Below are 18,528 nucleotides of genomic sequence, written 5' to 3' on the forward strand. Positions count from 1 at the left end.
TTTGCTCTTCTATACTATCCTGTATTTCCACAAGAGTCAAAAATAAAGGATCATAATTACCCTCAACCTCCTGTCACTGTCTTTAGTCATTGCCTGTAAGCAAAAGAGCAGTCAGAAAGGTGAGGCACACTCATGCACCGCCAACAGCAAAATAAAAGCAGCAAGCAGACATTCAAACCAGCAGATTGACCCCTTTTCACAGTGTATTCATTGGTGAAAACATGAAAGAGTCCAAGTCATTACCCTCCAGGCTCCTACACATTTTCTGTCTCATAATTCAAGAGATTTTGCCCTGATTGATCTCCAGTATTGATTGGAGATTTCAGCCAGTGTTTGGTATGCTCACAGTAACACATCATAGCACTTTGTCCACTTCTAGAGTTTATAGATGAATCTGGGTAGCTGGTGCAACTAGGCCAGCCACCATTACTGCGATGCTGTGTCATCAAACGGCGCTAAATAAATGTTAGAATCTGAAATGTTTACAGCTAATCTAGCTCTTTTTACCAGAGTGTTGCTGATTAAACAACAAGCTGAGGCTTTGGGGAAACAAAAGAGAGTAAAAGCTCCATGAGATCAATCTTGCTTTTTGAAAATCTTTTGGGCTTTAGATCTCTGGCCAGCTTAGCTCCACAGTACCATGTGTTGAGCCAAAATGATTAGTCGATCAACTGGAAATTAATTTGTTTCTGTTTTGATAATAGTTGTTTGCCAGTTTTTTTAGGCAGAAAGAGAAAAAGTCACTACAGCTTCAGTTTTGGCTTCAAATGTAGATGTTTGCTTAAAAAAAACAGCTCATTCAAAGACATCATCTTGGATTCTGAGAAAACAAAGGATTTTCTGACCATTTTTAATTAATTGAAAAGACACTCAGATTAATCTATGATAAATATAATAATTAGCTGCATCCCTGTTTCGCTTTTAATTAATTTACTTCTGTTTGCTGTGCAAGAAATCATGGAGTTTAGTGATTTATATCGTATGCTGGCAAGTAATTCATACTACTAATGTTATTCCACACAACACCTCACATTCAGACTGCTGAAATCATGACAGAACTTAATGTTATTTTTTTGTCATTTCAGACTAGTCTAATAGTTCCACATTTACTCAGACTTTCCTTCGTCTGTCGGAGGATCAGTGCTGAACGATTAAGCCAAACATCTCTGCTTTCACTATCAGCATAAATGTGTTCAGTTCTCTGCTACCACGGTAATGGCAGGCACCAGATTCGTCTATAGCTAAAAAAATAACTTGTTCACAGGATAAAACAGACAAAAAATTCTAATTTATGTTCTGTACCTTTGAGCCTTTTTACAGAGGCAGATTCTGTGAGACTTTCAGTGTGTAGGAGCCCTGCTAACCACATTAAAGCATGCTGTGACAGAGATGGGCAACCAAACAACAGATCTATAATATTAATGAACACTGAGAAGAGGGGAAAATTCACACATGAAACTGTTTGGATCCAAACTTCTCTACACACACACGGCTTTATAATCAATCCAGAACCTTGAGGCACTTCAGAAACCTGCATTAATATCAATAGCCCGAAATGCTAAATTATTCAACTTAAACTTCTTTCCAGTGCTTCCTCCTGTAATCACCTAAATTAGCATTTATCATTGAGGTGAGGAGCATCATTGGCTATCATTTCGGGTAAAAGTCGGAGCTGCTGCCACCTTTGAGTGGGAAAGTGAGAGGAAATAAAGCTGCTGGCAGTCGCCCATCTCTGTCTCTTGACCTAAGGAAATAACGAAGATGACGAAAGTGCAGCGTCCCAGAAATATCAGTCCAGTGGGGACAAGCTAAGACTGACTGAATATGACTCTATGACTATATATGTGTGTGTGTGTGTGTGTGTGTGTGTGTGTGTGTGTGTGTGTGTGTGTGTATAGGCTCTCTATATATATAGGCTCTACATTATTCTTAAAATTGGATATATTTTGTTTCAAAGAGTCATTCCAAAACCTGACTTAACAGCAGCCATTGAGGTCATCTGCTGTCAAGCATTTCTCACATTTCTTTGATGCCACGTCAACATCTCCACCCTGCTGTAGTTCTGGTTGAAAAACAAATCAGTACCTCTTCACTAAAGGACAATGCAACAATCGGTGCCGTCTGCTGTAGCCAAAGCTGTTCTTTCACTTCATTATCCTCAGAGGGGATTCTATTCTCCACTTGGCTTTTATGCATTCTTGCCAGTGTGGCTGTGCCAAAAATGTAATTAAAAGATGGGTTATTAATCTCATGCTAGTGGCACAGAGACAAAATAAAACTGCATTAATTTCAGCGTGTCTGCATGCACACAAACGTGAGAGGTGAGAGAGAGTGTGCAGGTCTGCTATCCGCCTTCCTCCCTGCTTATGACTAATGTGTAAGCCACATCTGCTCGCTGCCTAGATGCCTCTCAGTCAGCCATATCTTGCCTGGACCATCCATCTGGCTCTGGCTGAGCAGCAGAGGGATCACAAGAAACAATCAACGCCGCCCTCGAAACCGCAGGGTCTGAGAATACCATCAATGGCCCACGTCGCTGAAAATCACATTCACCGTAGGCAAGAAGGTAGACTGCCCAGGCCGCTGACCAGTTATTAGAAACACTGATGGTTGTTAGATGACAGCGGCAAAGCGAGCAGCTACCTCGAGACGGAGGTGACAGAATAGAAAATGAAACCCTTCCAAGACAAAGTAATGACCCCTGTGACCTTGAAGAACCAATCCCAGAGAGAAACCCCCTCCCTGAGGTGCCAAAGTGACAACTCTCCTCTCTCACACTTAATTCACATTGTTATCCTTGGACAATTTTTCGTGTTACGTAAGTGTAAAAGCTGGAAGACAACAGCAACCTACAGAGACCGTCCAATCACACCTTAGCAACCGTAACAAGACACAGCAGGCCTGTCAAGCTTTGGCTTTCTTCACAAGAGACACCTGGCATTTAAAGAGTTTGGAGAGTGTTCTCTGAGAACTGACTGAACACATCTGTACAGTAAGCTGCGGTTATAAGCCTGTTTGAGTAACTAACCCACAGTGGTAACTGAGCGTTACTTCCACTGCTATCACCTGACTGTCCTGATTGTGAAGCTGCATTCAAAGAAAGTTCAGTGTGTTGTTTCCTCACTGTGTTTAAGAAGATTTTAATGCTATTAGGGTTTAGGCTAATGTTAGCAGGTCTGGTGTGCTTTTTATTGGATTTGGAACGTTCACAATCCAGCCAACACTCGTTAGTTCTCATCCTCTTGCAACAATAAAAAGCAAATTGTAGCTGAGGCACAAGCCTCATAAATAGTTTCCTGCAAAAGTAACACTACAGTGAAGTGGCAGTCTGTATCTAACATACTTTTGGAGGGAACTTGCCGACTACAGTGCTTTAGCTATGAAGTTTTGCCCACTTCTGTTTTGTTACTTATAAATTTTAACCACTTAATTGACCTGTTATCGTTGTTAGCTGCATTATGTGTCCTGCGAGAAGGAAAAGCTTGACAGGCAACAGAGTGATGTCTGGGCTTTGATTTTGACTGATGCTTTCCGCATGTTTCATGACACAATATGTGTGCAAGAAGAAAAACTGATGTTGGGCTTTAAGAGAAGAGAATCCTGTCACTTGGGCCCCCTGCAGGGTTTGTCGGAAAGAGGAGGATAGGCCCCCCGAGGCCCCCAGTGGGAAAGAGTGGAATGAGATTTGGATGACAGTTGACTGTCTCATACTCGTTTAAACAGACGTCCAATAGTGCTTTCTCCTTTGTTCTGCGAAAAGTTTCAAAGTCAAAGAAATGCCAGTTGTTATCCGCTGTGGATGAGCACAGCAACATTTATGTAAAACTGTAGCCGCTAACAGTGATCCTGTGTGTGCGCGCACAAACCTTGCTGCGAGCGTCGACGTTGAGCAGACAAACCCCACAAGCCACCTCCTTGGCATTCTTGATGCCGTGCCTCAGAATACAGGAGGAGAAATCTAGGGAGCTTTCATCAGGCTGCACACACACAAACACACAAACACATTTTACTTCCTGCCGCAGGGCAAAATGTAGTCATTTCTATTCTTATAATAACAACAGTGAGAACAAGCCTGCTTACAGTAAACACCTCCAAGCATCATCAACTTTTTATAAAGTCTTTGCATGACTTCGACTGTGTGGAATAAAAATAAACAATGCCTGCGTTTACATCTTTTTCGCTTTTAGAAATAAAAAGCACCTACAAGCTTTAATTAAACATTTGTTGCATTTTGTTTTTGTCTCCCTCCTTGACATACTGTTTCATCTTCTTCCGTTTGAAACATTCGTCATCGGTCGACCCTGTAGACGAGGCTCAGCCTCCTCTTCTCAGTTTCTGATTTACACACACTAGACAGCTGAGTAAATAAATCTATACAGTCTTTGTCATCCGTGTTTATCCAAACACTGGCCTACCACAAGACTCCTGCTACATTGCATCCAAATCAATGATTCATTGATTTTAACCTAATGGACTGACAATACCTGATTCACTTACACTTCATCATTTTATTGGCAGAATTTTTATTGTGAATTGACCTTCAGTGCTTTATTATCATGAGTATTTGTGTACTTTTGCTCCAACTTGTCTGGGTAACAACAGAAGGCAGCTGTGTACATAAATCTGGATATTTTTGTATCTTTCCTCTGCTCTGACACGTTTAAATGAATGTTTTGGAGCATCTTACCGCAAGCTTTGCCAGCGACATGAAGCCTATGAGGTTGTTCCACACGCGGCTGATGTCCTTCAGCAGCTGCTGCAGCTTTTCAGAGCACACTGCCGTCGCTTTGATGCCGAGCTCCACACGCCTGGTGATGCGATACACTTCTACCACACCTGAACCACAGCACAGAGAGGCACACACGTCACAAAAACAGACTTTGTTGCTCTTTTTGCTTCATTTCTTTTCGAGCCACGCTGTGTCCAGTCCCTCGCTGTGACATGTTTGTCCCTCACAGCTCATTAAAAGCAGAGAAACATAACAAGGGAGCAGGACCTTGTCAGACCAGGCAGAGATAAGCCATCACACTGCAGCTCATCATAATCTTGTCCTTTATGTCCTTCACAGGGTGTAAGGCCACACACAGGGTTCTGAAACAGGCTCTTATTTCCTTTTTAAAGCAACCCTGAAGTCTCATTCATCAGTGTTTCCATGCATACAGTATTATTTATCAACATTATCTTGAATGTGAATGTGAGCTAAAATTTAGAGACACTCCTGGCCCCTGAATATGTAGATTCCCCTCATAGAGAAGGTAATAAGAAGTTCTCTCAGCAGAACTGTTCATCAAGAAACACAGGCACTAATACAATAAAGTCCACCATTTAGAGATAATTTTGGATCATTTCATTAAAAAAAAAAAAAAAATCAGATAAAAGGCCCACTTACAGACTGATTGAAATGCAGGCAACGTCTCATACCTGAAGAGTGTTTTTAGTGACTGCTGTGACGTTTTGCAAAAAAAAAATGGTGAGTAATCAGCAGATTTCATTTGTTGCAACCAGTTGTAAATGAGCTGTGCCACCAACAACATGCACAAAGGCCATCACAGTGCACTCACAAGCTTTGTTTGTCCTGGGTTTTCAGTACCCTCGGCTGGAGGTGAATGAAGTCATTTGTTTTTCCAGTGAGTGTGTGTGACTCACAGACTACACAACCTCAAAACAATCAGCAGACAATAAAATAAAATAGTCACTTTGTGATGTTCTTGCCTCCTCTGTGCTTTGTGGAGATTAACAGTGGCATGTATCACCTTCAGAGATGATTTCTGTCAGGGTTCTCTCACCAATTATTGAAGCAATTTTTTTCGTCCACAGGCGATATTGATGAAGTGGATTGTCCTACTCCTGTGGCAGTTATTTCGTTTTGTGTGCATCAGTCGTGTTTTGGTGTTTCATTTCTTAACTTCTTTTTGACCTCTGCAGGTGCTTATCACCAGCCACATTCTGATTGTCCAAAAATGCACAAAATAAATGAATCTGTCTAATACCGCTTGTTTAATCAGGATCCCCTCTCGCTCTCCCTCTGTTTTTTTTTATATTTGTCCTTGTTCATGTTGTAACAACAAGTGTGCAATCAGAGCCTTTCAAAGTGAAGTGGTTCAGCATATGTGGTTGATTTGGGCTGTGCTCATGTAAATGCGGCTGTTCGCTTGGGATCTATTGGTGCAGATTGTGCACAGTTCTGCAAACATGATAAACACTGATTTTCTTGTGCGCTCTGCCAGTTTTGACGCTCAAATTTTGGGCTCTTTCTATGCACGGCTTGATTAATGAGGCCTCGGGTGTGTTTACGGTGGTGTGTGTGCTTGAATGCTCCTCACCCAGCAGGTACTCCATGCCCTGAGCAGACTGGATCACCTCAGTGCAGACGGAGGAGCTGCTGATGCCGTTCAGAGTGTTGTTAGCTTTGGTGATGACCTTAATGTGGAAAGACAGAAGCCAGTGTTACGACTTACATACTGCTTTTACTTATCATAATCATAATCATTAGTCTATCACCATTTTGACATATAATTATAAGGTACACCAAGAAGCATCTGTCTGAACTTCTTATTGTCTGCTCGATTTTATTTGACACTGACACATCATGAAGTGTTTATTTAATGAGAAAACTCTCGCACAGTCTCACCTTCTACTGGAACATAAGCATCTTGGATTATTAAATGTTGAACACACAAACTAAAAATATTCCAACATAAGCAAGACTGCTTATTCAAGCTGTACAGTGTACAGACTCTTCCTTTTTTTGAGGACACTTTATAAATGTATGTGCACTAAATCCTAAAGTTATATATGCAGCGGGAAAGAAAATAATTCGTATCAAGACATACAAGATAAAAAAGTCCTGGCTGGAAAACATTTCAGTGCTTTTTGGTTATCTTAATTATTCTACATTTGCAGAGTCACTCTCAAAATTACGTCTCGCCATGGGATGAGGTCAGATACAGGACACAAACAAATACAAACCTCCAGAGCACTTTCCAGACACCTCTGCCACTCATATGCGTAGCGCTCGCTCTCCTGCAACAACACAGCACAAAATTATCTCAAATGAACACAAAGGCAAAACAGGAAAAGAACAGAGGGACTTTTTTTGTATTTTGCAGCCTTTAGCAGTCCTGGGCATTGTGCTGAATTCGAATGTGTGGCGGCTCTCCTCACCTCCACCTCACCAGTCAGGTCCTTGTACTTGTCTCTGATGACTGGCAGGGCGGGCTTCTCGTTCAGGGTGTTGGATCGGTCTCTGAAAGGCTGCTCTGGAGCCGGAGACGGAGGCGAACGCCCGATCTCCTTCTCACCCAAACTGTGGCTGCGTTTGTGGGAGCCTGAAGCCAACACAGGAGACAATGTTACAGAGAACCACAAACACATTTATTTCGTTATCAGCTGTAGGTACTTATCTCATTTTGAGATATGCACCTGTTTGTTTGCAATCATTACACTTCCGTTCTGTTGTTGCTAATTCCTCCCAGACAAAGACGGCATGAGTAAATACTCAATTTGTGACAAACAATAATTAAGTGCAAAACAGAGACATAAATATGTAGGTATGAATTATTCATAAGGAGTCTGAGACGGACAAACACGTGCTAAGCTCAGACTGTTCCAGTGGGGCTGCCAGTTAATGCATGTGTGTCCAGACGCAGGTAATCCACCCCCAACTCCTCCACCACCCACTGAGACATGCGTCATCCTCCCCACATCAACTCACACCACCCCAAAGCCCCAAGATGATCAGATTACTGTTCCACGGGGCGAAGAGGAGTTAGCGAAGCCCTCTTCTTCACACAAAGTATATTCAGCGCATCGAGACGATGCTACGGAGCGTTTATCACAGTGCAGGAAACGGCAAAGAATTATTTGTGCAACGTAACACCAGCAAACGGTGGTTAAAAAATGAACAGCCGTTGAGTGGATACGGTTAATTTCTGCTCATGGATTTGTTGGCCTCTGCTAATCCATCTCACCAGTCAGTGCCATTAGAGCGGGGCTGTCATCTCAACACTACCATCTAATGTCTGACAGCTTTATTACAGATCTGGTGGACTCGGCATGTGGGGGTGGGGTGGGAGAAGATGCTGGAGGAGAGTGGTGGTGCGACAGTTTAGGGCCAAGGCCTTATAGCTGCCCAGAAGAGTTCTAAATAGCCCAATATGTTTGGTCAAAATACATGTTAACATCACATTTTTGTGCTGAAATTATTCTTCAGTAAAATCATTTATACACAAAATTTTTTGACAACTCATTTGTCAAACATTCAATTATTCCATCTTCTCAAGGGTGAATTTTTTTTTTTTTTTCTTTTCACTAATATCAGTGTACACTGAATTCATGAGGATTTGGCAGTTTATTAGATGAAATAAACCAGTATCACAAGTCTTTTTCAATTTATATATTCGCTATACAGCAAATATGGGATGCAACTCATAACTTTTAGAATGAATAATCCAATTATGTTGTTGATTAATTAATTGATAATGTCATACAATAATGAACAACTAAAAGTTCCCAGAATTCAAATTCGGTGTCTTCAAATGTTCAGAAACCCAAAAGATGATCAGATAAACAGAGAAAAGCCAAAAAGCCCCACATCTAAGAAGCTGGAACTAAAGTAGTTTCATTTCGAAATAGGTGCCGAGTACTTCTGAATAATGGATTAATCGACTAATCTGATATTTGCGCTCACATGTTGTAGAATCAATATGGCGACTCACCTTGAACAGACAAGTCAAAGGTTGCCAGCTCATTCTTGATCATCTCCTCGCTGGATTTGACTTTGGCCTGAGCGCTGGCTTTGAGGAAGTCAGACTTCCCAAACTTGGGCTTGTCCCCCTGGAAAGCGCCAAAGTCATCCGAGGCCTCGCTTTGGTTTCCCTCTGAGCCCGCCTCAGCAGTGGCAGCAGGTGAGTCTGACTTTTCAGAAACAGTACTTGCAAAGTCTCCAAAGTCGTCCCCGTCATCGACACCGCCGTGCTCACCAGGGCCAAAATCAGCAAAGGCTTCAAACTTGTCATCTGCAGATGAGCCGTCATCTGCGGGGAAGGAGGTGGTGATCTTTGCTACGGAGCCGCTTGAGATGTTTTCAGTGCTGCCAAAGGTCAGTTCCTTCCTCTGTGTTGGGACTAAAGATGGAAGGGAAGCTCCTTCCAAGCCCTGTGGCTTTCTGACCTCACCGGACAAACTTTCCTCCCGGTCTGACCAGTCATAGCTGGCCAAGGTGCTGAGGGCCGACGTCCCAAAGGGGTCAAATTTCATGTCGTCTCCTTCTGTAATGACAACACAGACATACCAGTGGTTCCTAGGAATAGCACAGATGCTGTCATGATGTGAGGAAGATTAAGGAGTCTAGACGGAGGACTAAGATCTCTTGGATTATCACTGTATCGCTTACCTGCAGTTCAAGTGACATTTTTTTTCTTCTAGAGGTAGTTAGGTCTTAAGAGGGCTTTGGGGAATCTTAAAAAGCCAGTTCACCCACATTATTAAATCTATTTTCTCATTTACCTCCAGTGATGCAGATAGCTTTTTGTTTTCATGGTCCTCACAAGATTAAAAAATACACAGAGAAAGATTTCTTTCCAAAAACAACAACTTAATCCACACACACCTCCCAGTGGACAATTTTCACTGAAAATACTTTGAACCAAACAAACAGTCCTGCTCTGAGCATTTTATTTGTGGAACTACTGTTTTGGGGAACAGACATTTCAGGTATTTTTCAATCTTGAAAGCACCACAAATGAAATTATGTTCACTGCCATTGTCACAATACCACAAGTATCTCACAACTTGCCTAAAAACCACTCAGAGGCAAGTGAGATTTAGTTATTTTGGGGTGTTCTGGGTAAACCAATTAATGTAACTTTACTAATAATTATCCTGCATACTGAGAATGAGACCATATGTAAATGTAAATATGTAAAATGATCCTTCTCCCCATAAATTTCCCTTTAAAGATGTGGAAACAAATTCTGCAATACACCGGCAACACATTGGATTTGAGCACATTTATAAGTCTGACAGCAATACCTACCCACTATGTTGAAGTAAGACATCTTCCCTCCCACACTTCTGTTTAATAAATTATCTCTTGCTGTTTTTATGTCTGAGGTGAGTCATGTTTATGCTGCTGCCTTCATCATACTGAAACACTAACGCTGCTTTCCCTCTGTGGACAATTCCTCTTCTCTGGCTGTACGATAACGTTTGCTGTTCTCACTACTGACAAACAGCTTTGCTAACAATAATCGGAGTTGATCTCTTTATACTAAATGCAACCTGAAGGATTTTGTCTCAAGACGGACACTCTAACAACATCAATAAAAGATCTCTCCTGTCACTGCATCTGCTCCGTTTCTTACTCTGTGGTTTGATGGCTTTCTTTATGACTAATACTAACTGACAGCTATACAGCTCGCGCTCATTTGTCAACACTTTAGCATTCAGGTCTCCCTCACACGCTCACAAACACATAAATCCACCTTGTTGAACCCTTCCTATTTTGCATGACAGAACCCTCAGATACGAAAAGCAATTTGTGAAATTGACAAGGATCTAGTGCCGTGAGCCTTCGTGTCATTAGGCCACGCTGCGCCGCTCGAGAAAGGAGAGGAGAAAATAAGACGGTACCCGTTTCAGCAATACCAACAGTAATATTTATTACGACAACATGAGTAGAGAGAAAGAGAGAAAGGTCACAAAGTACTGTGAAAGAGGTCTATCATTACAAGAGGTTTGTCAAACTAACACTTGTAAAAGTAGATTTCAGTCATTTAGAATACAAGGGCATGCAGAGTCAGGAGAAAAGAAAGAAAACAAACAGCGAGAAGGTAAAACAAAGATAATCCGAGGATATAGAAGCAGAAACCAGAATGAGAAGGCACATTCACAGACTAGAATCAGTAATTCTGGGGAGATGACAAACTTTGTTTATACTATTAGGAAGTAAAGCAACAGGTATTTCTTTTTTTTTTGGAAAAGATCTGAATACAGAACATTTGGAAAGCCAGGTTGAAAAGATAATTCAAAGAACAAGGCAGGAAGCTTTAACCCTTTGAGGACCTGAGGGGAAAAAACTGTCAAGAGCATCCCAATAATCGATGCTTGTTTAGGGAAAGTGTCAATGTGACTTAAAGAGCAGAGAGCAGACTGCCGTCTTTATACATTTAGTCAGTTGTGACATAAAATCATGAATAAATATGGGGAAGTAATAATGATGTCTGCGCTAATCTGCTCGTAAACGCGTAAAGTGATTCTGTTCAAGCACTCAAAGGGTTACAGAAAACAAAAAGGGCCACCCTTACACCTGACATCCCACAACGGGCCTTAATTACATCCAATCACAGATGCAGGTACAGGTTTAAAGAGACAGTATCCTTTTTCTCTTGCTACAGTGATTGTTTGTCAAAGCAAGGCTAATGTGCGCAAACCCCTACGATCCCTTAAATAACAGCACGTCATTACTTACTAAAGACATCGATGTTTAGATCCACGCTAACCTAAAATACTTTAATCTTACTAAATACTGTAGGCTACATGTAATTTACATAGATGGCAAATCACGACAAGATCAAGGAGTCTTTCTAGTCTCAAAATAAGAGTTCATATTCCTGTAAGAAAAATACACTATTAAATCTGTATGTATACATTTTTCCCTCGATAAAAACAACTTGCAATACTGTTATGCATAAAATGGTTATGTTGTATTATGTTCTTGTCAATTTCACAAATTGAAAAGGCAGGCACACTGCAGCAAAAAGCAAGGCAGGAAGGGTAATACTAACGTCTTTATGTTCTCAGAGAGCCAGACCGTAGAGCCACACGTGAAAAATTCATGCTGCGATATCACAGATAACGGTAAAAAATAAAAAAGAAAGAAAGAAACTCGGATTCCTTTTGTGACTCAAAAGGAACCTCACAAAAGAAATACTGTCTCTTTAAGATTACATACATTTCCAGAAACACAGTGCAAAGCAAGGTGAGGTGCTCGAACTGCTCGGCCTGCTACACTTTAACAACAGGTTAGTCCCAGAGCTCCCCAAGAACAGCAGAGAAATAAGATTGAGATGGAAACCGCTGTTACAGTAGCATAAAAGCTTCTCAGGAATGTATCGATGTTAGAGCGGGCGCTTCTCCGCCCAATCAGAAGTCTAACTGTTTCGCTGCAGCTCCGTGAACCGTTTGTTTGCTCTCAGGACAGAGGGGCCTGTTTGGGTTTAACCAAAATCTGACCGCTGCACATGAAACTGAAATAAGGCAATGGGGATGTTTACATTTATGTTTTTCTCTGGTCAAGCAGAAATAAAGATCAGTTCTTTGGAGGAAATGATCTGGTATATGTTCAGAATTAACTGATATGTGGAAGTAACGACTGCATGGCTGTTGTCAGATGAAGGACTTGTAGAACTTTCTAAACCTGCAGAAAATTTTCTGAGCTATAAAAAAAACATAAAAACCTGTCTGAAAATGTCTGAACTGAAAAGCCTCCAACTGACAACGATTACAAGCCATGTCATGCAACACCGAATAACGCTCTGGAATGGTTTCCATGAAACATGAGCCATGACGTGGAAGGTGAGATGCTCGATGAATAAGTGATGAGCAGTGGAGAGAGGAGGAGGAGTGCTGACATGGACGCTACCTGACTATTAAGGAAACTGGGTTATTTTCCTTTAAATAAATGACCCAACAAGTTTTAGGTAAATTTTAACTCCACTTTCATGGATGTGAGGTAGGGGAGACAAAGCCGACACGCTATTGTCGAAAACATCTCATAATTAGAGGGCCATTCAAACCAAATAATACCGCATGGCTAGTCTGAAAATACTGCAGGGTAATACAATAACTGTCGGACATAAAGAGACAAAAGCATGCACTCACATTCAAGCACTCAGGTCTGAAATTTGTATTGCATTCAACTATAATGTGCCTAATTGTGACACAATTCACTTTTGCTCCGTTTCAAAATAGCTTGTTTCCAGTTCTTGCATGCAAAATTTCCTATTAATGACAGCATTTCATTTCCAGCTAATCAAAACGACATTATCTGTTACGCTTCGAGCACACAGCAGTTAAAAAGATGAATGACGGCTTACAGATAATGCCTTTGGTAAACTGCTGGCCTATTGTGCGAAAACCTGCGATTGGAAACAAGATCGTCACCGTAACTTCTTCCTGTACTCATCTGTATTCAACTGGACCTTCCGTCTGCGCTGCATGACATGTCAACAACACACATACTGAAGGTACACTGAAAAGGGATTGCGACGTCTGCCGCTGCAGTGTGGACACAACAAACAGGAGGCTTATCCGAGTCACACAGACAGCAGCCGGGGACCTCGTCTCTGGACTACGACTGCCAACGCATCAAAACCAGGCACTCACCATTTGTAAATAAATAAGAGATATGGGCCAGGACCTTTCTGTCAGTACATAATATACTCGAGCCAGGGAGGGGGAAGTGGGAATAAAAATGAAAGGAGGAAGAGGCTGAGCATTTGAATAAATATATAAATAAATAAATAAATAAATAAATATGTTGAGATGGATGAAGAAATGTAGAATGACAGATGATGTGTCTAATCTGATATGTTGTTCATGTATTGTTAGGTCTGTCTTCAGGATTTGAGCATGTTCAATTCAGAGAGGACCTCATTATTTGCCCTTTGACCCCGTGTTTGGTGGTCGCAACTGGCCACTGAGGAGGAGAGGCTGGCTGGCCTTGGAATATATACTGTGTGTGACTGTACGGAGCCTCACCAGAGCAAACGCACTAGTTCCTCACCTGTAGCGGGGGGCTGGTGGGCCGAGAGACCCGGCAAATCCAGAGAGCTGTCTGACATCACGTGCTTCAGGTCTCCACCCATGTCCGACAGCTTCATGTCCAGCTGCACTGAGAGGGCGTCCTCGGAGTCGTCTTTTCCCACGCTGCTCCCGCCGATGGACGGCAGGTCGAGGGACTTGACAGAGGCAGAGTCTTCCTTGGCCTGTTTGAAAGCGGCCACCTTGTCCACCAGAGTCTTTTCCGAAGCTCCGAGCGCTGTGCAGAACTTCGAGGACTGGAAGTCGGCAAAGTCGTCTGTGTCGCTCTTGAGAGAGGAAAAGGAGCCGCCGCCGCTCTCCTTGGTGTCGTCGTAGGCGAGGCCTCCCTCCAGAGACAGCTGCTTGAACACGTCATACTTGTCTGAGCTCTGCTGAGGCTGCTGCTGTGTGGACGACTCCGCTTGGACCCCTGCGTTGCTTTCGCCTTTGGGCTCCCCACCAGAACTGCCAAATGCCATGAAGTCTGCAAAGTCATCCTGAGGCGCTGCTGCAGCTCCTCCTGCCGCTGAAGCTTGAGTGGCATCAGAGGAGGAGCCAAAAAGGGCAAAATCACCAAAATCATTTGCTCCTCCACCTGGAGGCTTAGCGCCACCTGGCAGGAGCACTAAGGAGGGGGGCACAGAGACAGAGGGGAATGTACTGGGTTTTGTCTCAGTGGTGGCGGGACCAGAGGGAGCTATGGAAGAGAAAAGGTCCAGGTCGGCCATGTTGAGAGGATTTTTGGGCTGAGAAAGAGACACTACTGGCTGTTGCTGCTGCTGTGGAAGTTGCTGTAGAGACTGAGAGTTTGGGAAAGCAGAGGGGAAGGAAGGCTGAAAGATCTTGGCCTGATCTGAAGGGTCTAGTGGAGAGACGCTGTCGGCGGTTTTAAAGTCTGTGAAGCCATCATCAGCGCTGACAGATTTGAAATCTGCAAATCCTTCCCCTGCGAACCAACAAGAAGAATTTAAGATCAGTAACAGACATAGCACCGAGACGTAGTGGCATGAGAAGAGAAATTCTCGGCAGCAACAGTCATGATTCTGTTATTTCACAATCCTACAAGAGAGGAAGGTGGAGGATTAGTTATGCCTCTGCTCCACTGTGAACACTCGTGGTAAACTTCCAGTGTTCTGATGAGCTGTGGGCTGCAGAGTGTCCAAAGAACAGCACACATCACTGCACAAAAAGACTCTGTCATCTCAAGAAACATACAACCACACTACCATGCAAGGCACTGTTGATAAAGCCATTTGGCAAAAATGTCCATCTTGAGCAGATATTTGGTCTGTTCATGTCTCCTCAGTGAAAATGTTCCCCAGTGAAGCCATGGTGGCCAACTGGTTTCTGGTGACATTTTAGGTTTTTTTAAGCGTTAAATATCATTCAGCAAAGAACAGAATAGTTATAAACACTGAACATTTACGGTATGCAAATAAAAGTTTTCTTTAGAGACATCAAAAAACACCAATTACTGATGTGACAAAATGCTTTGGAAAAGGCTGGAAATGATCTGTCTTCTCATTAGAACACAAAGACACTTGAGAATAATACAGATGCTAAATACAGATTTACCGTACTTGATAAAATGACAAAATAGCTTAGAAAAAACAGCTAAAAGGGAGTAAAGGAAGTCAATGAAATTAAGATTTTGAGTAACCAGTTAAGACGAGCATTTATTGCAATGCAAACGTACAGTATGCTTTAAAAATTCTGTGTCTTTTTGTTGCAAAGTTATGCAACATGACGCCGATTTAAGCCAGACAGAAAAAAGTCACACTACATCCTTGAGTTTCAGCAGTTGTTAATCCACTGTGGTATAATATATGCATGGACTGAAATAGAGAATCTGTTCACACCACTGGTGTACGGTGGAAGAGAGATAACTAATGGGCTCATTAAGGAGATGGAGCCTGACAATGCCAAAGAAAGGTCACTGCAAAGCATGACTTACTGGAGTTGTAAGAGCTGTCCCCATCGGAAACTGTTCTAATGAAACAGGGATGGGAAACACACTGGTATCAACACTGCAGACTTGCAAAACAAGACACGGTGTAAACACGGAACAATGGCATTGTGGTGACCTGACAGCTTCTAACCAAGTTATAATACAATGTTTAATTAGAGGGACTCACTATTTGTTTCCTGAGGAGCAGTGATAATAACAGGGACCATCTCAAAGTTTTAATGTCTTCTCTGTTATTCTGAGAGTCAGCCAGCGGGGAGGCTTTGACTCAGGAACAACCAGAAACTTATTTTTAGTAAAAAAAAAGAATATGCTAATATGTACGTATAACTGCAAATGAGTTCCAACACTGGATCTAAATGTGTAAGAAAGGGTGGATAAGTTTCTTACCAACTGGTTTCTTGTCAGCAGGTTGTTCAAGTTGTCTGAACACACTGTATTTGTCTCCAATATCTGCATCAGAACAAACAGAAAAGCATGAACAGAAAATACAACACATTTAACAGGCAAGTGTTGCCTTGAAGCACTCAATAAATTATTCAAGTTTCATTTGTTTTCTAAAAAAATTTCTATTAAAGTCATAGTGTCCTCAGTTAACCCTCTGCACCCCAAAGCCCACTGGTAGGTTTTAAAGTAATGCTATCTATCTAAAAAATACCAAAATTATACTATTTATCAGAGCCAGAAACTGTAAAAACAGAACAAGTTGTCAAATTTTCTACTTTCTGGTGGTTCTCGAACAAAGTTTAAGCGTGAAACTGTGACATTTCGTTAAAATCACTTTTCTCATTTAAAAATTTGCCAAAAATAAACCATTTCCAAAAACCAGATAATGTAAGTAAGTACGCAAGTAGGTAAATATATAAATATTTTTGCGCTCCTCTGTACAACTGGGAAACCAGCTGCTGCAAACAGTTATATAGGAAAAACTCAGGGACTTTTCAGATGAACTGCAGGCTGTATTTACAAAAAGCAGAGAGGAGACAAGTATGGACATAAATTGAAAACGTAGGTCAGAAACATGGTGGCAATTCTTGTGGGCACTTGGAAGATTGTTGTACATGTCAATACCAGGTTTTTACAATTTTTGCAAAATAAATACTAAAAGAAATTCAACTTTCCTTTTTATGAATAATGGCATTACACCTCTGTCATACTGCACAGAAGACATTTTTTTAGCTCTCTACTTCTCGTCATGGTTGTGCTGTTTCCATAGAGGTGCAGAACTTCATATCGCCGTGAAAAATGAGATGACAACAAATAAAAAGGTGACAGAAGCAAAACATGGCCAAAACTGTTGGCGGCTAAGAGGGTTAAGTTGCTTTGTAATTTGTTTCCTCTGCATGAGAACCTGAGAGGACTTTTAAACAATCATATATTTTAGATGTTACAACAGCGCTGTTTTATGACAACACCAGAAACTGATCGCACCGTTCTTCGGCTGAGTCGTGGTCAAATGGGAGGGAACGTGCACAAGTGACGAGACATGAGGTGATTAATTGCTTTCAATCAATCTCTGCCAGCTCTCTGTCTAATAAGAAGTAGGAGATGTGTTGTTCAATTGGCTGCTTTAAACATATGAAGACAGTATTTTCTAAATGGCTTTATGTTTTAATTTCAGGCTGTACCTGGATGGAGCATTTCATAGAGGGTAGAAAATATACCTGACATTACACCCTACATGTTGTATAGACGGTACCTGAGGCAGGGGGTGTTGGCTCTGCAGGCTGATCCACAGACAGCTGTTTGAACACAGCGTACTTATCAGAGGACGTGGCGGAGGAGGAACCAGAAACTGGAGTCAGCATTGCAGGCGTGCTGCGGGGACACAAAAGCTACAGTCAGACATCATGAAGAGGGAAGTTCAATAGTAGAGTTTAATCCCCATAAGCTGCCTGAGCTCACTGAACATTTGCCCTGGGCTCAGAAAGTTTGGAGAGTTTTTTTGTTGCTGTTAAAAGCTTTCAGTGTCCTTTTCCCCCCATTAAGAACATAGCTACTCTGGATCTGTCCAATAGTGAAAAAAATTCACCCACTCGCACAACTAAAGCTCCCTAATTCAATATCTTGTTTGTTTAACTCATCTTACTGCTGATAAGACGGCTCAAGCTAGCTTTAAATTCAAGCAGAGTTTGGCTGAAATGACATGAGTAAGAAAATTTGTTAGCTGGGAGTTAATCACAGGCTACTGCTGAAAACTGCAGGAAGTTAATGGTCACAGCCATGAATCGGTTCAATTTTTAAAACAGTAATTAATGGGCTAATTAATATAAAAACTGATTTATAATTAGATTTCACTTTCAAATATTAGAAATGTAAATTCTTGTCCAGTTATTGCAACACAATTTCCACCTTTGAATTTCAGCTTCTACCAAAGCAATTGTAGTATTCAGTTCAATAAAAAAACAGATCTGTTGCAGGATTCGTAATTGTCCTTTAAGTAAAGTTTCCAATTTAGCCAAAGTTGTTTAAATCAATCCACTGGACTTTAAGAAAGTTCCTTGAAGACGTTTCACCTCTCATCCAAGAGGTTTCTTCAGTTCTGGTGGTGGTTGGTGTTGCCTCAGCTTTTAAACCTCTGTGAGGTGTGTCCAGGGCTATTATTCCAACGACCAAAACCAAAACTCGTCTGACTACTCAACGATGGTCGTTGTGAGTATCGGTGGGGGTCGTTGAAATGCACAGATGTGACTGAGCCCTCGTCTGCTAATGGTGGTCGTTAGCGTGAGTCTCCTGAGTAGTTCTTTTGGGGAGTTTTG

The 18,528-nt window shown here is 41.8% G+C and overlaps 1 protein-coding gene across 6 annotated transcripts in view; it reads right to left on the reverse strand.

Annotated features, from left to right (window-relative positions):
* The window catches only part of synrg (synergin, gamma), a 42,440-nt gene that overhangs the window by 5,233 nt on the left and 18,679 nt on the right, over positions 1 to 18,528 (reverse strand). For 4 of the 6 annotated variants that reach the window (XM_051957728.1, XM_051957727.1, XM_051957726.1 and 1 more), the window contains 10 exons: positions 17,469 to 17,587; positions 16,160 to 16,222; positions 13,787 to 14,749; positions 8,718 to 9,269; positions 7,165 to 7,328; positions 6,970 to 7,023; positions 6,324 to 6,420; positions 4,688 to 4,836; positions 3,867 to 3,977; positions 61 to 93 (listed from right to left, as the gene is read on the reverse strand). In XM_051957728.1, the coding sequence (XP_051813688.1) occupies positions 61 to 93; positions 3,867 to 3,977; positions 4,688 to 4,836; positions 6,324 to 6,420; positions 6,970 to 7,023; positions 7,165 to 7,328; positions 8,718 to 9,269; positions 13,787 to 14,749; positions 16,160 to 16,222; positions 17,469 to 17,587 (2,305 nt within the window). The remainder of the gene's footprint in view (positions 1 to 60; positions 94 to 3,866; positions 3,978 to 4,687; positions 4,837 to 6,323; positions 6,421 to 6,969; positions 7,024 to 7,164; positions 7,329 to 8,717; positions 9,270 to 13,786; positions 14,750 to 16,159; positions 16,223 to 17,468; positions 17,588 to 18,528) is intronic. The other 2 variants (XM_022196794.2, XM_022196793.2) reach the window with 1 other exon arrangement.

Source organism: Acanthochromis polyacanthus, chromosome 13, assembly GCF_021347895.1.
Source record: "Acanthochromis polyacanthus isolate Apoly-LR-REF ecotype Palm Island chromosome 13, KAUST_Apoly_ChrSc, whole genome shotgun sequence".
Taxonomy (NCBI): Eukaryota; Metazoa; Chordata; class Actinopteri; family Pomacentridae; genus Acanthochromis; species Acanthochromis polyacanthus.